The 23,478-nt window shown below is 46.4% G+C and overlaps 1 protein-coding gene across 1 annotated transcript in view; it reads right to left on the reverse strand.

Annotated features, from left to right (window-relative positions):
- Positions 1 to 906: 906 nt before the first annotated feature.
- The window catches only part of SH2D4B (SH2 domain containing 4B), a 393,818-nt gene continuing 371,246 nt past the window's right edge, over positions 907 to 23,478 (reverse strand). The window contains exons 8-9 of the mRNA XM_073685972.1: positions 2,762 to 2,982; positions 907 to 999 (exon numbers count right to left, since the gene is read on the reverse strand). Of these exons, the coding sequence (XP_073542073.1) occupies positions 907 to 999; positions 2,762 to 2,982 (314 nt within the window). The remainder of the gene's footprint in view (positions 1,000 to 2,761; positions 2,983 to 23,478) is intronic.

The raw sequence follows: 23,478 nt of genomic DNA on the forward strand, positions 1-23,478 counted from the left end.
ATATTTTAAGTTGGATTGTTTGGAGTCTAATATTACATTTGGAACATGTTATTTTTCTTTTTTGAAATGCAACAAATAAGTCAAATATGACTTATGAGCACATGTAGATTTGAATACCATTCTAGCAGTTTATTAAAATTAGAAAAGTAGCAAATTATTTTGAAATTTGGTACATTTCATGACAGCATTTGAAAAGATGCATTTTACTTTTTAAAAAAAAACAGTTTAAAATATGAGAACAATTGTTTTTACAATCTAGCAGGATACTCAACTGGATTTTTGGATATTGAACTGTAAGTTTGGATAAATGGTTACATGCATTTAATCTGCCTCAATCAATCTTATTTTAATTAAATAAGTTACAGAAAAAATATCAAAGTGATGGTGGTTGCCAAGTATTTCTTTGAAAACTAAGAATAATTTAAAATTTATAAGTTTCAATATACCATTGACGTCATGGTATTCTCAGAAGCTTGCTTCTAACACTCTGTGTTGCCCTCTAACTCCAGATAACTAATACATAAATAAGAATGGAATATATTTCATTTTAGATACTCACTAGACTATAAATTACAAATTCTTATCAATAGTACATGACATAAAATCATGTTAAATAATGGATACATGCAAAATAAGAACAAAGTGGAGACAAACCGAATAGGGAAATATGCTTTAATGTGGAGCAGTTGAACATTTGTCTTTTAAGTGTTCCCCATAACTCCTCAGTAAATAAAAAGGTCATTATATTAAAAGCATAAAAATAAAACTGAGAAAGTAGAACTTAAATCTGATGTGACTGACAGTCTCCAACACGTAAAAATTGTCCTTTTTTTTCAAATATTAATGGACTGAAATTAAAATTATAAATTCATGAACCGTGCTTCTAGACCACTAGTACCAGCGGCTTCATCCAAATAATATGCTAAAGTCCGGTGGGGACTGTGCTTGTCCACATGGTTCCACTAGCAGTTCTCCTCCAGAACTTGTAATGACTTCCTCCTGACAATGGATAAAAATGTTAGAGCTATACATGAAAAATACAAAAATAATAATAGCTGTACAGTATGTCAGAACTGAAGCAGAAACATTTCCAGGAACACAAAGTGACACAAGTTAAATTGATTCTAAAGAAAAATGAAAAGGGGTATTGACATCTGTGGATATGCCCAAAAAATGTAAACTGGTGCTCATTAAAACCAGTGCATTGTAATAAATGGTTTGATCTCACCAAATAATAAATAATGTAATGTAACCCAATTTCCAGGAATATATCTATGATATCCAGGAGCATGTAAGGGAGCTATCACATAAATGCTGGTCTATACGTTGCCTAAACTTCCTTATCATTCCCCATGTGTTTGCTCCCACCAAAGTGCAGTACCCAAGTGTAGGACTGCCAGTAGTGTTATTCAGTATCCCAAATATCCTCCCAAACCGTTTCTTCCTCTATTATGTGGATTTATCAGAGGATGTACTGGAGATTAGATTTGGGAAAAGGGGTCATTCAGATTATAGCAGAAGAAATGCAGATTGCTGCACTAACTGGAGAAAGTGAGGGCAGTGCAACACTCTGTTGCTGCATCCTGATGACCAAGGTTCCCCTGATCTATTTTAAGCCTACTTCCAGTAAATACCCTGATGAATACTCATGAAAGAGGGAGAAACATGTTGGACAGATATTTGGGGTACTGAATAACATTAGCAGCATTCCTATACTTGGGTACTGCCCTTGTTAGGGCGGGAGATAATGGTTGAGGCACAATAGGGACGCTTAGGCAATGTATAGACTGGCATTAATCTTCTAGATTGCCAACATTTTCCTGGACTTCAAAAATCTCTTCCTGGAAATTTGGTGAGGTCAAACCTTTTATTGCCATGTACTATTTTTCATGACCAACTTTTTGCACATTGTTGGACTTATCTTGAGGCAATTAGTAGCCACTGTTTGTTATTATGTGAGTCAACCCCTTATGGAAACACTGATTTAGTTACTTTTAACCATTTGTTATCTCTTAATAGGCCTTTGTAGTTGTATTTTTTATCTTAGTATAATCCTAATTATGGCTTAAAATATGAATTTTAATACTTCTTTCCTTTCTACATATACAATATATTCTCTGGGAGGATTCTGACACTTACCATTTACCTATTTGGTGGCAGTACAGTTCTTGGCTGTTTTATCTAAGGATATGCCATAAATGCCTGAGATGAGATTGACTCTGTGTTCAGACTCAAATGAGAAATTGCTTCCTTGGTGTGTCAGTCAGGAGACAAAAAGCACTTAATATCTTCCAACTCATAAGTGAAAAATAAAGGAAGGTGTATTATATCTACAAAGATTAGGCACAGCACAATCTCTCGGTTGTACTGAATGGTTGTAAGGGATTGCAATAGGGTAGTGTTTGCAAAAACCAAATCTGAACAACCTGCAACATGCCATGTTTTCTAAGTTTTCCATAGAGAAAAATGAAATGCAAATTTTTGATTCAGTTAAACTGATTAAATCACCTACATATTAGAAAGTCCTCAGGAGATGAGCTATTGGGGTTCCTTATGTGCCCGTTTGCAAGAGGAGATACATATGCCAAAACCTAATTACCATACCTTACTGGATACATTACATTTATTTACATAAACTAATAGATTTAGTACTAAACCTTAGTTATTGTTCTAACAGCATCTATGGATATTAGAATGACTGGATATTTTGAGCAGATTTCTATTTCAAATGCTTTCTAGACTCCTTATTTTATATAAGTACCTTGTGAAAATCAATGAGATCAGTAAGAGTTGCATGTCTGTTTGGGTCAACCCCAAGAAAGCTGTAGAAATCTCCTGAAGCATCGACTAGGAAATGCTTGAAACCCGTCTGATGTCGATAAGACAAAGCATAGCCCCAAATTTTCTCACTAACACGAACAAGGAAGGAGCCCTCAGGCATATTCATCAACAACTTTTCTGCCGAGTCCCGGCTTATTATACCTGATGAAATAAAATAAGAATTAGGTATACACGTCCTGTAACATAACCATGCAAATGATTACCTGAGGTCCAACAAGAAGATTTACTATGATGAGGAATTACTGTCAAAAGAACATTATACTGACTTCTATGCTTTCCATACAATAAAATCAATGGATCAATGGAAGTAATAACGCCCAATAAAGATGCTTTAAAAGAGGAAAAATGACTAATTATGTAGATTCCAATGTATGAAGATCATCAAATTTCCATCATTGGTACAATACATAAAGTAGATCTCATGCAAGTGAGAAATAATTTAGGCTTATGTGCATAATATAGCTTAATAAATAAATATAAATTTGGAAAACATGGGTACATGTTTCAGTTTTCCTAATCTGGGCATGAAACCAAAGAGATCTTTACCAAGGCTCTTCCTCACAGCAGCTTTGTAAGGCTGTGAGTATGTATATATTGTAGGGATTTGTACTCACTGAGCCACATTGGGGGTAGGCACAGGTTCACACAGTGATGCAGTCCACGGGTTCAAACAAACTGGTGGTTTATTTAGTGTCCATACACCAGTGAAGAAACAAAAGTAACAGCCTTTTCCTGGCACAAAAAGGAAAAACAGAACAAAGCTCAAAATAACAAATCCATGCAGCACGGCTTCAGCCGTTTAAACAAAGTGCTTTTCTTTACCTCCTGCAGAGTCTGAGAAGCACATGCAAGGTCTGCTAACCTTGCCCAACACACACAGACAGACAGAGACAGGTGCAGCTGTCTTATATCAGCCTTCCAAGACCTGGACTGGACGTAAGTGAGCAGCTGTTCCCCCCAGCTCTTTCAGCTGCTCGTAAAACCCAGCCATGTAATCCGGGCCCATTAAATTCCTCTCAACGCTATGTGTGCTGGAGCCTGTTTCTCCGGGTCCTACATCACCAAAGCTTGGCACTTCGAAGACACATACCTCGTGTCCATGACCTGTCCAGCAGCCACCTTACATACCCCCCCTCTGCCCAAAGCTGGGGGGCTTGGCACCTTCTGTCACCATACAATAAACCCTTGACAAGGCATCACCATTCCCATGTTGTTTCCCTGGCCTATGCTCTACCCGGAAAATATAATCTTGTAGAGCCTGGAACCACCTAGTCACTCTGGCATTGTTCCCCTTCTTTTCTCACATCCATCTCAGTGGGGCATGGTCTGACACTAACCTGAACCTTCTACCTAACAGGTAATACCTCAGAGTGTCTAACACCCACTTAATGGCCAAACATTCTTTTTCTACAATGGAGTAGTTCTTCTCACAAGTGGAGAGCTTCCGATTGAGGTATATTACAGGGTGTTCTTCTCCGTTAATCTCCTGGGACAAGACTGCTCCCAGCCCAACATCCGATGCATCCGTCTGGACCACAAACTTCTTGGAGAAGTTTTGTGCCACCAAGACTGGCTGTTTACAGAGGACCAGTTTCGATTCCTGGAAGGCCCCTTCTGCTTCCGGGACCACTTGGCCATAGCCGACTTCGTCCCTTTCAGAAGTTCAGTCAGTGGGTCTGCTATCAGGGCAAAGTTAGGGACAAATCTTCGATAGTAGCCCTCAATGCCTAGAAACGCCCTGACCTGCTTCTTCGAGAGGGGCTGTGGCCAGTTCAAGATCGCTTCGACCTTATTTATTTGTGGTTTTATTTCCCCTCTACCAACCACGTAACCTAGGTACTTGGCTTCTTCCATCCCCATGGCACATTTCTTCGGGTTGATAGTAAAGCCCGCCTTCCTTAGGGCATCAAGTGTGGCTTGAACTTTGTCCAGATGACTTTCCCAGTCCTGGCTGAATATGACAATGTCATCTAGGTAGGCCGCTGAATACTTTTTGTGGGGTGCTAAGATCCGGTCCATGGCTCTCTGGAAGGTGGCCGGAGCTCCCTGCAACCCAAACGGCATCCTGACGTATTGATAACATCCGTCTGGCGTCGAGAAGGCTGTCTTCTCCTTGGCCTCTTTGGACAGGGGAATTTGCCAATATCCTTTGGTGAGGTCCAGAGTGGTGATGTACTGAGCGGGTCCTAGCCTTTCGATAAGCTCATCTACCCTAGGCATTGGGTAGGCGTCGAACTTCGAGACCTCGTTCAGCTTCCTATATTCGTTGCAAAACCGCCATTCCCCATCTGGTTTTGGCACTAAGACTATAGGACTGGACCATCCACTTTTGGACTCTTCAATGACTCCCAGGTTAAGCATCCGCCTCACTTCTTTTGAGATCACCTCTCTGCGGGCCTAGGGGATCCGGTATGGTTTTAGATTGATGCAAACATGAGGCTCTTAGAGAACTTCATGCTCTGTGACCTGAGTGTGTCCTGGCAACTCCGAAAACAGGTCTTTACTTCGCTGTAGCAACTCTTTCCACTGTTGCTTTTGGGCACGTGACAGTGACTCTGCCACCTTGACCTCTTTCACATCGGCCTCAGCTACTAAAGAGGGAGCTTCCACGGGCTCTCTATCTTGCCATGGCTTAATCAAGTTAACATGGTAAATTTGGTAGGGCTTCCTCTTCCCCGGTTGGTGGATTTTATAGTGGACTTCCCCCACTTTCTCTACCACCTCATAAGGGCCCTGCCACTTGGCCATGAACTTGCTCTCCACTGTGGGCACTAGCACAAGCACTCGATCTACTGGGTTGAACGATCTCACCCTGGCTGACCTATTATACACCCTGAACTGTGCCTCTTTTGCCTTGAGGAGGTGCTCCCTCATAATGGGCATCACGTGGGCAATCTTCTCTTGCATCTGGGCAACGTGCTCCACCACGCTCCTATAGGGAGTGGTCTCAGCTTTTCAGGACTCTTTCGCCACATCCAGGTGTCGTCCATAGAGTAGTTCAAACGGGGAGAAACCTGTGGAAGCTTGGGGAACTTCCCTGATGGCGAACAACAGCTAGGGAAGCAAACAGTCCCAGTCTCGACCATCCTTTTCCACTGCTTTCCTCAACATTGCTTTCAAGGTTTTGTTAAACCTCCTGACCAGTCTGTCCGTCTGGGGATGGTACACAGAGTTTCTCAGTTGTGCAATCTGCAATGTCTTGCACAATTCCCTCATGACCTTCGACATAAATGGAGTTACTTGGTCTGTTAGGATCTCCTTAGGCAGCCCAGTTCTTGAAAACATGTGGACTAACTCCCGGGCTATACACCTGGCAGAGGAGTTTCATAGTGGTACGGCCTCCAGATACCATGTAGCATAATCTAATACCACCAGGATATACTGATGCCCTCGGGTGGACTTGACCAGAGGCCCCACTAGATCCATTGCTATGCGTTCGAATGGAACCTCGATGACGGGTAGGGGCACTAGGGGACTGCAGAAGTGGCCCACTGGGGAGGTTATCTGGCATGTGGGGCAGGAACGACAATAACTCTTTATTTCTCTATAGCAACCTGGCCAGTAGAATCTCTGGAGGATCCGTTCTTGAGTCTTGTCTGCACCCAGGTGAACACCCAACACATGAGAATGAGCCATGTCTAACACCCTATGTCTATAGGGCCCTGGCACTAGCAACTGTTCTATTACCTCACCCCTTGGCTTGGGTACTCTGTACAGCAAATCCCCATTCACAGCAAAATGAGGGAACCGAGTGTCAGCCCCCGGCTCCTGAGGCATCCTATTTAACACAGTAACATTTTCAAAGGCCCCTTTCAGAGTTAAATGCCTGAGTTGGGCAGCTCCAAAGTTTCCCTCGGACACCTCCAGCTCAGGGATATTGGCCTCAGGGGATGTTGACTCATCCTCATCACCCACAAACACACTCATGGGAAACTCATCTACCATGTTCTGCGGGTAAGTTTCCTTAGGGGCGATCTGGCTGTCATCCGAGCAACCAGGTGTTCCCGCTTTCCCCCACATTTCCCAGAATAATGCAAAGTCACGTCCAATTATTATGGGATGCAATAGGTCCTTAACGACCGCCACTTCATGAGATGTGGTGCCACAGTCCGTGTTTACATCCACCTGGGCCACAGGATAGTTCCTAGCATCCCCATAGATACACCGGACACCCACCACCTTCCCAGGAACCAGTGGATGAGGGAGTGTGGCCCTTATCAGGATCACCAAACTTCTTGAGTCCGATAGTCCAGAGACTTGTGCCCAGTTTACTGACACTGAGCATGCCTGAGGGCCCTCGCCATGATGAGGAACCACGCTGCAGGCGAGGTAGGCAAAATAGGAGCAACGCCGGCCCATGTTGCAGTCCATTGTCTCAGAGTTTATGGGACTCCGGGCGGCAATATGGCCAGGGGCATGACATCTCCAACACTATATATTATTGGGTGGGACCTTGGGCAGCAACTCAGACCCCTCCTGAACTCTAGGACGCCCCCCAGGTGTGGCGCTAGCTCCCTTCTTTTGGGTGTCTGCCGCCTTTTGGGAACCCCAGTATTGAGAGGCTACGACACCTTGTTTTCCCAATGGACTCTCAACCGCCTGGTATCTTTCCACCAACCCCACCGAGTCATCGGCATTATAGGGATCTCCCTGGGCAACCCAGGGTTTCACCGGCTTCGGGAGGGAGTGTATAAACCTGTCTATAACAACCTTCTCCACCATCTGTGCTGGGGAGGAAGATTCAGGTTGCAACCACTTTAGGACCAGGTGTAGGAGGTTAAACATCTGGGAACAGGGAGGTTTGTCACTGCAATAGGCCTAGTGGTGCACCCGTTGCACCCTGACAGTCAGAGTCACTCCCAAGCGTGCCAAAATCTCAGTTTTCAACTTAGCGTACTCTTTCGTGTCCTGCAAGGCCAAGTCATAATAGGCCTTCTGTGGCTTGCCTGTCAAATATGGTGCCAGTACCTCCGCCCACTGCTCTGGAGGCAATTTTTCCCACTCTGCCACCCTCTGAAAGATCGTAAGGAACGCCTCAACGTCATCACCCGGGGTCATCTTTTGTAATGCTCTTCTTACCGTCTTCCTGATGTGTGAGTCATCACCTGGATCTGAGGATGTGGTGGTCGTCCTGCCACGGATCTGCTCTGCCAAGATTTCCATTTGTGTTTGCTGCTGTTGGATCTGCTGCATCAGAAGTTTGTTTCCTGATGCTGCTGCATGCTCTGCTGGCTCTGCAAGTACTGCTGTGCTTGTTGCACCTGCTGTGCCTGCAACAGATGTTTAAGCAGGTCCTCCATTTTGTCCGGCGACACTTGCTGGCTTATGGCCAACTTCACCCAGGACATATACGTCTTCTTGTAGCAGTCACACTGCCGCTTGGGATCTGTGCCCGTGCTTCTAGCACCAATTGTAGGGATTTGTACTCACTGAGCCACATTGGGGGTAGGCACAGGTTCACACAGTGATGCAGTCCATGGGTTCAAACAAACTGGTGGTTTATTTAGTGTCCATACACCAGTGAAGAAACAAAAGTAACAGCCTTTTCCTGGCACAAAAAGGAATAACAGAACAAAGCTCAAAATAACAAATCCATGCAGCACGGCTTCAGCCATTTAAACAAAGTGCTTTTCTCTGCCTCCTGCAGAGTCTGAGAAGCACATGCAAGGTCTGCTAACCTTGCCCAACACACACAGACAGACAGAGACAGGCGCAGCTGTCTTAAATCAGCCCTCCAAGACCTGGACTGGAGGTAAATGAGCAGCAGTTCCCCCCCAGCTCTTTCAGCTGCTCGTAAAACCCGGCCCTGTAATCCGGGCCCATTAAATTCCTCTCAGCACTATGTGTGATGGAGACTGTTTCTCCGGGTCCTACATCACCAAAGCTTGGCACTTCGGGGACACATATGACCACGACCTGTCCGGCAGCCACCTTATAATATATATATACAGTTGTGCTCAGAAGTTTACATACCCTAGCAGAATTTTTCCTTTCTTGGCCTTGTTTCAGAGAATATGGATGATAACAAAAAAACTTTTTCTCCACTCATGGTTATTGGTTGGGTGCAGCCATTAACTGTCAAACTACTGTGTTTTCTCTTTTTAAATCTTAATGACAACCAAAAACATCCAGATGACCCTCATCAAAAGTTCACATACCCCAGTTCTTAATACCGTATATTGCCCCCTCTAACATCAATGACAGCTTGAAGTCTTTTGTGCTAGTTTTCTCAAATGGTAAAGCAGCCCATTCTTCTTGGCAAAAAGCCTCCAGTTCCTGTAAATTCCTGGGTTGTCTAGCATGAAATGCGCGCTTGAGATCTCCCCAGAATGGCTCAATGATATTGAGGTCAGGAGACTAAGATGGCAAGTCCAGAACCTTCACTTTGTTCTTCTGCAGCCAATGACAGGTCGACTTGGCCTTGTGTCAACTGTAAATATCCACTTTCCCAACCTAATAAATATATAAATTAATTAGATCCTGTACTCTTTCCCCCAATTCATTACCAGTCACACTCCTGCATCCTCAACGGCCTCCACTCTCCCGATTCATTATATTTACATGCCGCCCTCTGCCCCAATTCATTTTGTAATGTCCTCTTTCTCTCCCACCACCACTTCATCATCATTTACTCTCCCCACTTCCAATTCATCATCATTTGTTGTCACCCAACCTCAATTCATTATCATTTGCTCTCCCTGTCCACCCTCAAGTTATCATTTGCTCCCGCCACCCCCACCCTCAATTCATTATTTGCTCTGCCCACCCCCACTTTGTCATTTGCATTTTCAACCCCCCACTCCCAATTCATTATTTGCTCTCCCCACCCACAGTTCATCATTTGCTCTCCCTACCCCCACTCCCGATTCATCATGTGCTCCCCCACTCCCAGTTCATCATGTGCTCTCCCACCCCCCACTCCCAGTTCATCATGTTTTCTCCCCACTCCCAGTTAATCATGTGCTCTCACCACCACCCCTCCCAATTCATCATTAGCTTTCCCCACCCCCCCACTTCCAGTTCTTCATTAGCTCTCCCCACCTCCCATTTCCAGTTCATCATTAGCTCACCCCCCCACTCTTAAGTCATCATGAGTTCCCCCAACGCCATCATTTAATCTCCCCACGCCCACTCCCAATTCATCATTAGCTCTCCCCACCCCACTCCCAGTTCATCATTAGCTTTCCCCGCCCCCGACTCTCAAGTCATCATGTGCTCCCCCCACTCCCAGTTCATCATGTGCTCTCCCCACCCCCCACTTCCTGTTTATCATGTGCTCTCCCCACCCCCCACTCCCAGTTCATCATTAGCTTTACCTACCCCCCACTCCCAGTTCATCATGTGCTGTCCCCCAAGACCATTTAATTCTATTAAAAAAAAAAAGTTTTCATACTTACCTCTTATACGATCCCTGCAGCTCCACTTCTGGACTGGCCGCATCCTTGCGCTCGATGCCGACGTGTACCGATGACATCATCGCGTACGCGCTGTCTGCAGCGCATCATTGAAGGGGAGGAGGGATTCCCTTAGAGCTGCACGGCCATTCAGTTTTGACGGCCGTGCAGCTCCAAGGCTCCCTGAGTGAAGGAGACGTATGCTGACTGCGGCGGCGGCACGCAGGCACATGATACCCCGGGGCCCAGTGAGCAGAAGCGCAAAAGGAAGGAGGCGCCAGACCAGGCCCGGGCCCCCACTCTTTACTGCTGTTCATCGGGCCTCATACAGTAGTAAGGACAGTAATGCCCTGATGGCAGCCCTGCTCTCACTGAAAATGAAACCCGACAAGCATTGTGACTCTAGAAAGAAAAGAAACCATCATTAACAAGTTATTGGGTATTGCTTTTTGTGTCTGTGATACTTTCTAATACTGCAGCACTGCACACCTGTTGTTTCCACTCGACTAGACTACAACCCTCATCCTTACACTTCATTACAGAGTTGTCTTTTTTGTGATTCTACATGCTAAAATCAAATCAAATGGGAGAGAGGAACTGATAAAACGTCCCCTGTGCTCCCAACTGAAAATGTAGTTTGAGTCCATTGACAAATTAAATTATTCATTGTTACATCTGTTGATGTACTGAAGTAAAGAATATATTAGTCACAGATGTGTTCATATGGATGTGGGGCCTGGAATAAGTTTAATTCACACAAAGCTACTGAGACTCGATCATCAAAGAAATATACCATAAACGTTATAAAGTTTGTTTTATTAAAGAAGAGTTGGCGTCTAGCAAATTATTACATTAATGAAAGCTTCATTTCACAATTAAGCAAAAAAACAAAAATTAAAAATGCAAAAATTTAGGCACGCATACCTTTAGAAGTAAATGAATGTACAGGTGCACAAATATGCCATGTGGCCAATATATGAACATAAACATACACAAGGCGTCAGCACTAGTGATGAGCGAGTATGTTCGGTTAACCGTTTCGGCAAGTATGCTCGGGCGAGTACTGAGTTTCTTCAGCGTGCTCGGTGATATGTTTGAATCACTCCCATGTGCATGATTTGCGACTGATGGACAGCTTTAATACATGTGAGGAATGCTTGTTTCTTAAGCATTCCTCACATGTATTAAAGCTGTCAAATACATAGGAAAATAGATTAGCAAATCACAGCTTTCATCAATCCCAACTACCATTACCCTGATTGGCACCGCACCTAGACAATTGGGAAGAGCTGGGCAAAGTGCCAGAATTGGCGTAGCTTATGGAAGCGCCAATTCTGGAGTGGGCTTGTATTTTTAAGCTGGGAAGGGCCCAATAACCTGGGGCCTTCCCAACTTGATAATATAAGCCCTCAGCTGTCTCCTTTACCTTGGTTTGTTATGAAAAATAGGGGGGCTCCCCATAATTTTTTTCATTTATTTATTTGATTAGCCAAATACATGTGCAGAAAACTACACGCACACGGAACTAATTACACACGTGGTCAAAATTGTTGGTACCCCTCATTTAATGAAAGAAATACCTACAATAGTCAGAGAAATAACTTGAATCGGACACAACTAATAATAAATTAAAAATCTATGAAAATGAACAAATAAAAGTCAGTCATTGCTTTTCAACCCTGCTTCCATAGAATTAAAAAAAATAAATAAACTCATGAAAAGGCCTGGACAGACGTTTTGCATGGGTTTCCACTGTTTAGGGAAAATAAGGGACTCTGCATACGCAACATGGGGTTCGCTATTGATTTCAGACAATTTTGATTTATAAAACTCAATGGTGCTCCTTGCCTTCTGAGCCCTGCAGTGCACCCAAACAATAGTTTTCCACCACATAGAAAAGCATAGAAGCGTTCAAGGGAGAAATTCCACTAGAAATTTTGGGGTCCATTTTCTCCTGTTACCAATGTGAAAATCAAAAATTTGGGGCTAAGACAACATTTTTATGGAAGGAATAGAATTTTTTATCTTCACAGTTCAATGTCATAAAATTCTGTAAAACACCTAAATTCCTTGAGGTGTCTAGTTTCTAAAATGTGGTCACTTTTAGTTTTTTTTGATTAGGTAAATCACGGGCTCTGCAAACATTACATGGTGTCCATTATCGATTCCAGCAATTTTGCATTCCAAAAGTGAAGTGATGCTTCTTCCCTTCCGAGCCCTGCCGTACGCCCAAACAGTAGTTTTCCACCACATATGGGGTATCAGTGTTATCAGGAGAAATTGCACAACACATTTTGGGGTCCATTTTCCCATGTTACCCTTATAAAAATAAAAAAATTTGGGCTGAAACAACGTTTTTATGGGAAAAAGTAAAAATGTTATTTTTTCCTTCCACATTGCTTTACTTCCTGTGAAGCACCTAAAGGGTAAATAAACTTCTTTAAAAAATTTGAGCACTTTGTGGGGTGTACTTTTTTAAATGGTGTCACTTTCAGGTATTTTCTGTAATATGCCCCCCTCTAAGCCACTTCAAATGTAATGTGGTCCCTAAAAAAAATTGCTGATGACGTTCTTAACAAAATAAAATTATGTTTAAAAAATTATGTTGATGTAAAATAGACATGTGGTAAATGTTATTTATCAACTATTTTGTGTGACACAGCTGTATTGTTTAAGGGCACAAAATTTAAAAGTTTGAAAATTGTGAAATTTTCAACATTTTCCCCAAAATTGCAATATTTTCACAAATAAACCTATCCATTTTCTACCAAAATTTACCACTAACATGAAGTACAGTGTGTCACAAAAAAATAATCTGGCATCCATTGAAGCGTTTCAGAATTATTACTGCATAAATTGACACTGGTTAGAATTGTAAAACTTGGCCTGGTCAGGAAGGTGAAAACAATCTCTAGAGTGGGGGGGTTAAAGAAATCTCATCCCCGCTGTGCTCTTTATTACGCATCGTAAACTGATCTAAGGTGCATGTTTCAAATCCACAATATTTCAATTTCTCCTAGATTTTCCAAATATAATTGCATTGGATGAAGAAAATCCACATGTAAAAAACACATGTAATCCGTAGATGACTATATCAATAAAGTTTTGTCAAAGCTAAATACTAGTAAGTATCATAAACAAAGCAGCTTTATTTAAAGCATGACATAGTAATGAGACAAAAACCTCTGCATCAAAAACATGTAAAAGAATGCCCTCAAAATCCAATGAAAAAACTCAAGTAACCTAAGTTATCTAATTGGTGCAGAAATACTACAGAAAATATGCTAGAGTACATCAAAAACTCAACAAAAGCTCATCATGAAAATGAAGCCTCATAGTACATTCCCACAGTGTTCTTAATACAAGAATTTAGAAATTCAATCTGTTCCTAAATCCACATCAAAACTTCATCAAACTATGAATAAGTTTCCGACTGATTTTAATGAGAAAGCTCCTTTAGTGCACACAGTGCTGTTTTTTTATGTTATTTTTAGTGATGGGCGAGCAATAAAATGCTCAGATGCTCGATGCTCGGGTCAAGCACATTATAATACTCTGGTGCTCGACCCGAGCAACGAGCCCAATGTAAGTCTATGGGAAACTCAAGCATTTTTCAGGGCCTAAAAGTTGCCCAAATCGATGGGAACAGTTCTCAAATTACATGGGGACAGCATGGGAAAGACCCCTGGAAGCATTTATAACTCCCAGGACACTTCAGTCAACAACGTTGTCAGAGGTATTACGCCACTTTTATGGACTCACAATAAAACATACAAAAACGAAACCAAAATGGATTTTCCTGGGAAATATGTTAAGGAACATCCTTTCCAGGGTAATGACTTGTATATAAAGCAAAATGAATAACCAAAAACAAAAATGCTCCTCCACAATTGGGCTATGTTCACACATAGCGTTTTTGATGTGTTTTTTCACTTTTGCATTGCTTTCAACCGTGACAAATTCATTCACCAGGAAATGTCATTTTAACATTTTACAACCTTATCTGGCCATGTGGTGTGTGAAATATCATCAGACACATCATGTTTCATTTATGAAGGAGGGACTCTGAAAGTCACAAAGCCTATTTTTATAGGGCTATTAGGCGGCCTTTACTATTCTTAAAGGGCCAGCAGTCGGCCCTCACTATTCTTAGAGAGCCATCAGCCGACTATGTTTTATTGTTCCCATTACTAAAGAGTGAGTCTCCTATACTGTTATAGCATATGCAGAGAGTGGCAGGGCTGCCCAAAATTTAAACGCACCCCAATACCACTTTGAAAATTTGGATGCACCCCAATACCCCTTTGAAGAGACTTAGAGGAGGGCCTACTGAAAACAATGTTCCCATTATTAGGAAGTGGGTCTCCCATTGTGTTTGCCTATGTAGTGAATGCAAGGGCTGCCAAAAATTGGGAGGCACTCCAATGTCCCTTGGAAGAAAAGTGGAGAAGGGTCTCATAAAAAAATGTTCCCATTATTAGGAAGTGGGTCTCCCATTGTGTTTGCCTATGCAGTGAATGCAAGGGCTGCCAAAAATTGGGAGGTACTCCAATGCCGCTTGGAAGAGATGTGGAGGATGGCCTCATAAAAAAATGTTCCCATTAGAAAGGAGTGGACCTCCTAGACTAGTAAAGCCCATGCACTAAGTGTATTGGCTGACAAACATTTACCCCTGGGGGGTATACATGAACATACTGTATAAAAAAAGTTTTTTTACGGGCATCATAAACACGCTTTAAAAAAATTACGTGGGTGTTGCATCACGGACCACAGTCACCCTGGTGATATGGTAGTGGAGGATGAGTAGAAGGAGGAGGACAAGAGCAAATAGCAAAAATCAGGAAGCGCATACCCATGTGTGGGTGTGAAGAGGTGCATGGGAATACACCTCCCAAGAAAAGACACTGGATTTGTGTTTATGTTACGCTACTATCATTCGGTGGTGTTGAGAAGTCTGGCCCAATCCAGCCCTTGTTCATTTTTATAAGAGTCAGCCTGTCAGCATTTTCAGTTGACAGGCGGATGCGCTTATCAGTTGTAATTCCACCAGCGGCACTAAAATCCCGCTCTGATAAAACGCAGGCACGCCTGGACCTCCAGCTTGGATCCCCAATAATTATAAGGCACAGAGGAATCACGGAGGATGTTGGTACAGTCGACCAGGTACTCACTCAGCATCTTCTCAAACTTTTCACTCCATGTGAGAGTACACCGAGCCTCAGGGCTTGTGCAATGTGAGGGGCTGAGAAAATTCTCCCAGAACTTTTACAGTGTTCCCCTGCCTCTGCTGGATTGAAGTTGTCTGTACTCCTTGGTTGTCCAACAATGTGTGCCCTCTGCCGCCAGCGTTTTCAGATGGGAATTTTTTTAATATTTCCGCAACAAGGGCCTTCTGGTACAGCCCAATTTTGTACACCTGTCCGCCTCAGGAATAAGAGATCTAAAGTTCTCCTTGTAGTGTGGGTCTAGAAGTGTCACCAACCAGTAATGACTGTCACCTAAAATTTTGAGAACGTGAGGGTCATGGGAAAGGAAGTGTAGCACCCCGAGGGCTAGGCTGCTACAGTGGTATTGCACCTCGAACCAGAGGTGTGATATTCCACTCCCGGGTAAGGATGGAGTGTGGACCAGGACTCAGTAAGCTGCATGCACCACACACACCCCATTTCCGAGGGACAGCTCAACGGTGCTCCCACTAGACAGAAGTGCAGGCACGACAGCATCTGTTCCTGGCTGGAGTGGGGAGGGGGAGGAAAACCCAATGGTGTAGGAGCAGATAGGGGTGGGTCTCTGGGCATAGGTAGGAGCCTATTGGTTGCTAGTCACCTGGGCTCGGGTGTTAGAAGGAGGTATATAAGGTGGGCACCATCTTAGGACAGAGTTCAGTGCAGTGCAGAGAAGAAGTCAAGAGTGAGAGGAGAAGACAGGAAGCAGAGCCCCTGCATGGGCTCTGCTCTGCAGGCAGGCCTTGTCAGGAGGCTGGAGCCTGAGAGAGAGAGAAAGGAGAATGAACAGAAAGGACAGTAAGAAAGGAAGCAAGGAACAGGAACACAGAGAAAGGCCCAGAGACACGAGGACAGAAGGAACCCCATAGGCCCAGGAGATACAGGGTGAAGGGTTGGCAGAGCAGGGTACCGGAACCCAAATTGGTGTAGGCGACTAATCCTCAGCCAAAACCGGAGGTTGTGACCACATCTTGGTGCGACCCCTCACTACATCCACCAGAAAGGCATATCGTATATGGTCAGGGAAACCGGAGAGAGGTTTCGCCAACAGAAGGCCCGAGGAAGCTGGACAAAGGTGGGTCACTGGTGGGGACGGCCAGAGAAAGGAAAGGAAGGGAGTCCTGTGCCACGCTCTGGAATTGCCTGGGAGTTGGTCGAGCCCCTTGCCTGGTGGACGCAGCACGGCTTGGGCAGTCACCGCCGGTACTGAGGTGACTAGGACCAGTAAAAAGCTGTGAGTAAAGCATTGGAAACTGCAACCACACGTCTCTGTGTTTCATCGCCGCACCAGCACCATTAGTACTGGGACGCTCACACCATTACCACCATCATCCACATTAACTGCCCTGAGGCAATACTTCTCCCGTGGGGAGTTATCCCATACTTGGCTGCGCATACAACACCAGCCTCAGCGGTCTGCAGCGCAGCGGCGGTCCCCACTGACCGCAATCCACGGGTGGCGTAGTCGGACACTTATTATAACACCAATAGACTGCCACTGGTTTGACCGCCCTGGGCACGGACCGGGTCACCGCCACGGAGGACTACAACCCCCAGCGATCCGGCTCCGGGTATCCCCCTGCACAGCACAGGCCCAGGGGGCACGTCAACTTTGGCGTAGTCGGCAGGATCGAGACCAACCCGCCACAAACGGGTATTGCGTGCCTGAAGAAAATTGTACATGTACCTGGAAAAGAAGTTTCCCACCATTTCCTGAAGTTTCCCGCCGTCCAGAGTCGTTTCCCGCCATCCGGAGCCGATTCCCGCCATCAGACGCCATCTTGGACCGTTTCCCGCCTTCGGACGCCATCTTGGGTCGTTTCCCGCCGTCTTCCCGCCATCCGCAGTCGTTTTCCCGCCATCGGGCGCCATCTTCGGGACGCCGCGCGGGAAGAAGAGGGGCGTGGACGCCGAAAGCATGCGAGATCTGAAGCTCCGCCCCACGCACTGACGCTGCGTAAGGTCCTGGAAGGGAGAGGGAGCGACGCTGACGTCACAGGAGCGCGACGCAAGGTCCTCAACCCCGACGATCGACTGCGGAGCCGCGGCCTATGGAGGAAGATCAACGCAAGGTAGGCCACGGTCCACCAGGGGGGGAGGAGGACACCAGGAACGGAGAGCGAGATGGCGGACCGGCAGCAGACTAAGCTGCCCAGCATCGGCAGTGCCCCAGCCGTCACGGGCCCCGACCTGCGCCAGGAGAAGACGCGTGATGCAGGAGCGGTCGCGGGAGCAGGTAAAAGGAGTCTCCCTGTCCCGGACGCTGCCAGCATCAGCCTGCTCCCGGGCCCCCTGGTGGAGCCGCCGATTCCGGGCGCTGCAAACACCGACCTGCTCCAGACCCCGCAACAACCCCTGCTGCCGAGCCCTCCAGCCCTGGTCACTGCCGCCACCAGCCCGCGCCCAGGCCCAAAGTCACACCCTCTGACCCCGGGCGTCATCAACAGCGACCTTCTCCAGGCCCGGTCGCAAGGCCTGCTACACAAGGGCGCAAAGGGACTCTATGCCCTCCATGTCCACCGTCTAACAGAGGAGGAACTGCGTAACCGCCCAGACATGGACTACCCTGAGGGCCCGGACGGGTCTGAAGAGTACAAGGAGGAAGCATCAGGAGGACATCGTTACCAGTGAACGGTAAAGTGGAACTGTATATAGTTACCCGTCAGGGTATGAGAACTTGCTGAAACTGTTAAATGATTGAAGTGTGGTCCCCTTTGGGACTAGTGTGGAACTGTTAAAGGACTGTTACCTGTGTGACCCTAATCCCTAACCAGGCTGAGGACTGTGAGCAGCCATTCCCTTATCCCCACTGGCCGAAGACTGAGAGCGGCCAACCCCTTGTAAATAGTTGCGCTTCTTAAAGCGCCCCCTACTGGTTTTATACAAGAACCGCAACGTCTACCTCAAGGCGGATTAAATGGACTGTTGCACTTAAAAAGAAGATCGAACACCTGGTCACAAGTTGCACAGCGGCCAGAACTCAAGAATATGTTTTGAAAATGTTTTACTTGAAAATGCCTTAATGTGAAAAGTTTATGTGCTGCTAAAATAGTAATGCCAACGTTTTATATAGTGTTTTATAAAAGAGTTCCGGTGGCATTAGCAAAGTGTTTTATAATGTTTATACCAGTAACGTTAAAAAGAAAAGAGTACCTCCCATAAAGGGATGAGTGAAAAGTTAATGCCTTATATACGAATGCATTCTAAAAATTTGTATGTTTTAAATTGTTTTATTCTTTTCCAGCCCGAGGACGTGCTGTGATTTACCAGGGGGGGGTGTAGCACCCCGAGGGCTCGGCTGCTACAGTGGTATTGCACCTCGAACCAGAGGTGTGATATTCCACTCCCGTTAAGGATGGAGTGTGGACCAGGACTCAGTAAGCTGCATGCACCACACACACCCCATTTCCGAGGGACAGCTCAACGGTGCTCCCACTAGACAGAAGTGCAGGCACGACAGCATCTGTTCCTGGCTGGAGTGGGGAGGGGGAGGAAAACCCAGTGGTGTAGGAGCAGATAGGGGTGGGTCTCTGGGCATAGGTAGGAGCCCATTGGTTGCTAGTCACCTGGGCTCGGGTGTTAGAAGGAGGTATATAAGGTGGGCACCATCTTAGGACAGAGTTCAGTGCAGTGCAGAGAAGAAGTCAAGAGTGAGAGGAGAAGACAGGAAGCAGAGCCCCTGCATGGGCTCTGCTCTGCAGGCAGGCCTTGTCAGGAGGCTGGAGCCTGAGAGAGAGAGAAAGGAGAATGAACAGAAAGGACAGTAAGAAAGGAAGCAAGGAACAGGAACACAGAGAAAGGCCCAGAGACACGAGGACAGAAGGAACCCCATAGGCCCAGGAGATACAGGGTGAAGGGTTGGCAGAGCAGGGTACCGGAACCCAAATTGGTGTAGGCGACTAATCCTCAGCCAAAACCGGAGGTTGTGACCACATCTTGGTGCGACCCCTCACTACATCCACCAGAAAGGCATACCGTATAGGGTCAGGGAAACCGGAGAGAGGTTTCGCCAACAGAAGGCCCGAGGAAGCTGGACAAAGGTGGGTCACTGGTGGGGACGGCCAGAGAAAGGAAAGGAAGGGAGTCCTGTGCCACGCTCTGGAATTGCCTGGGAGTTGGTCGAGCCCCTTGCCTGGTGGACGCAGCACGGCTTGGGCAGTCACCGCCGGTACCGAGGTGACTAGGACCAGTAAAGAGCTGTGAGTAAAGCATTGGAAACTGCAACCACACGTCTGTGTTTCATCGCCGCACCAGCACCATTAGTACTGGGACGCTCACACCATTACCACCATCATCCACATTAACTGCCCTGAGGAAATACTTCTCCCGTGGGGAGTTATCCCATACTTGGCTGCGCATACAACACCAGCCTCAGCGGTCTGCAGCGCAGCGGCGGTCCCCACTGACCGCAATCCACGGGTGGCGTAGTCGGACACTTATTATAACACCAATAGACTGCCACTGGTTTGACCGCCCTGGGCACGGACCGGGTCACCGCCACGGAGGACTACAACCCCCAGCGATCCGGCTCCGGGTATCCCCCTGCACAGCACAGGCCCAGGGGGCGCGTCAGAAGCGTAACATAAACTCTGCCATGTGTGCCAGACTACTAACAGGCAAGACTTCCGTGTCCTCACCAAGAGGATGACTGACCATGCTCTCCTCCTCCTCTTCCTCCTCCTCTCTATCCTCTGGCCATCCACGCTCAAGAGATGGTATGACAGCTGTGCAGGTAGTACCGTCTATAGTGCATGAAACTAGCTCCTGTTCTTCCTTCTCCTTCTCCTCTTCCTCATTGTCACCCAATCTACATTGGGATGAGATGAGGCTGGGCTGTGTGTAATCACCCTGTATGGTTCCTTGCTCCATCTCATCGTACTCCCCCTGCAATGCATCCTCTTTGATTGTGAGCAGAGAGTGTTTCAGAAGACAGAGAAGCGGGATGGTGATGCTAATAATGGCGTCATTGCCACTCACCATCTTGGTGGAGTCCTCAAAGTTTTGGAGGATGGTACATATGTCTGACATCCATGTCCACTCCTGAGGTCTTATGTGTGGAGTCTGAAATGAATACCGACGGCCTTGTTGATACTGGTACTCAACAGCTGCCCTCTTCTGCTCACAAATCCTTCCCAACATCTGCAGTGTAGAGTTCCGATGTGTGGGGACATCAAACACCAATCTGTGAGCCGGAAGCTGCAAACGCTGCTGAAACATGGCAAGGGCGGCGGAAGCTGTAGGTGACTTTCTAAAATGGGCACACAGGCGGCGTACTTTAACAAGCAGATCCAGCAGCTCCAGGTAGGATTTGATAAACCGCTGAACCACGAGGTTAAGCACATGGGCCAGGCATGGTACGTGTATGAGCTCGCCTCGCCTCAGAGCCGCCACCAGGTTCCGGCCATTGTCACACACGACCATGCCTGGCTGTAGGTTCAGCGGTGTGAGCCACAGATCTGCCTGCTCTTTCAGAGCTGTCCACAACTCTTCAGCATTGTGCGGTTTTTCACCTAAGCAAATTAGCTTCAGCACAGCCTATTGCCCCTTGTCTGAGGCAGTGCTGCAGTGCTTCCAGCTTGTGACTGATGTGGTCATTTCGGAGATGGAGGCTGAAGAGGAGGAGGAGGCAGAGGAGAATGAGGTGCAGGAGCTGTAGTCCGTGCGGGCAACCCTGATTGACCTAGGGCCCGATATCCTTGGCATCGGGAGGACGTGTTCCGTCCCAAGGTCCGACTGGGTCCCGGCTTCCACTTTGTTAACCCAGTGTGCCATCAGCGAGATGTACCGTCCCTGCCCACATGCACTTATCCACGTGTCCGTAGTTAGGTGGATTTTCCCGATAACTGCGTCGTTGAGGGCACGGCTAATGTTTTGGGACACGTGCATGTGTAATGCGGGGACGGCATACCGGGAGAAATAGTGGCGGCTGGGGACCGAGTACCGAGGGACGGCCGCTGCCATCAGTTTGCGGAATGCTTCCGTCTCCACGAGCATAAAAGACAACATTTCGAGCGCAAGCAGTCGTGAAATATCAGAATTTAGCAGTGTGGTCTGTGGGGCATTGGCTGCATATTTGCGCTTGCGTTCCAAGTACTGGGGTATCGACAACTGAACTCTGTGCTGGGACAAGGATGTGGATGTGCTTCCTGATGTTGCTACTTGAGAGTGTGCAACAACAGGTGCAGGGCAGGAGGCATCTTCGCATGCACCATGGACAGGGGATTGGCTTGCATGCACACCAGCGAAAGAAGCAATGGTGCCACCCGCAGACATTGTTCCTGGACCCTGGGGTTCGGCCCACAAAGTCGGGTGCTTTGCTGCCATGTGCCTGATCATGCTGGTGGTGGTCAGGCTGGTTGTTTTGCCACCTCAGCTGATGCTGGCCTGGCAGGTGGTGCGAATGGCCTTTTTGGGGTTATCGGCAGAGTCTTAAAAACAACCAGACTCGGGAAGACCTAACAGTTGTACTGGCAACTTCCTTCATGTTGGTGTTACGGGGAACGGTTGCCTGACTTCTGTTTGCGGCCACCACACTGCTTTTTCCTGCCTGTTGGGGTGCTCTGCCTCCCTCCCCCTGTGTGCTGCTGACCTCGCTCTGCATGTCCTTCTGCCAGGTTGGATCAGTTACTATATCATTCACCACGTTGTCTTCCTCTTCTGCACCCTGGTCCTCCTCCTGACTTTCTGGCAATTGTGTCTCATCATTGTCCACCTCTTGTGACACTTTCCAAACCATCGCCTTTGTGTGACCGTGGCTGCTCAAATATTTGGGCATCGCTATATACTATCTCCTCTTGCCCCGCTTCAAGTGGACCGGGCGAGAGGCCCGAATCTATAAATGGAAAAGTGAATAGCTCTTCAGAGTGTGGGATCAGTTGTCTCCGGGCACTCGGCATGGTGGGAGGAAGGAGGATCAGGGTGAGGAAGATGCTGTCCAGACTCACGGCTACTGAGACTTGACCGTGCAGAAGACAGGGTGGTGGTGGTGGTGGCTAAGTGACTGGAAGCATTATCCGCTATCCAACAAACAACCTTTTGACACTGCTCTGGATTCAATAGTGGTGTGCTGCGTTCCCCTAGGAATTGGGACAGGCAGGTCGGGCGAGAAGATGTGGGTGTTTGTTGTGGTACAATTTCAGCTTGCCCACGACCTTGTCCTCGTCCACTGCATGCACCATCACCATCACGTCCAGTTCCCCATCCCTTGCCACGTGCCTTGCCCATTTTAAATGGAAGACAATATCTTCCACGTTCACTACAAATGACTGAATTTTGAGCGAACTTATATGTGACCCGTGTGACGGAGAAAACAAAGTTTTAAATTCCTGGCCTCTAGGTAACTATTTGGAACAGCAAACTGGTGTCAATTGCTGTACTGGCACACTGAAACAAATTTTTAATGGAGGCCAGAAATGGCAGGATTTTCTGAAAACGTATTCGTGATTCGTGTGACAGAGAAAACACAGTTTTAAATACCTGGCCTGTAGGTAACTATTTGGAACAGCAAGCTGGTTTCAATTGCTTCACTGACACACTGAAACAAATTTGTAATGGAGGCCAGAAATGGCAGTATTTTCTGAAAATGTATATGTGATCCGTGTGACGTAGAAAACAGAGTTTTAAATACCTGGCCTGTAGGTAACTATTTGGAACAGCAAGCTGGTGTCAATTGCTTCACTGACACACTGAAACAAATTTTAATGGAGGCCAGAAATGGCAGTATTTTCTGAAAACATATATGTGATCCGTGTGTCGGAGAAAACAGTTTTAAATACCTAGCCTGTAGGTAACTATTTGGAACAGCAAACTGGTGTCAATTGCTTCACTGGCACACTGAAACCAATCTGTAATGGAGGCCAGAAATGGCAGTATTTTCTGAAAACGTATATGTGATCCGTGTGATGGAGAAAACACAGTTTTAAATACCTGGCCTGTAGATAACTATTTTGAACAGCAAACCGGTGTCAAAAAATTCGCTGACACAGTGAAAAAAATTTGACTGGATGCCAAAAATGGCA

This window comes from Phyllobates terribilis, unplaced genomic scaffold, assembly GCF_046119375.1.
Source record: "Phyllobates terribilis strain yellow unplaced genomic scaffold, ASM4611937v1 Scaffold_5__5_contigs__length_657084704, whole genome shotgun sequence".
Lineage (NCBI taxonomy): Eukaryota > Metazoa > Chordata > Amphibia > Anura > Dendrobatidae > Phyllobates > Phyllobates terribilis.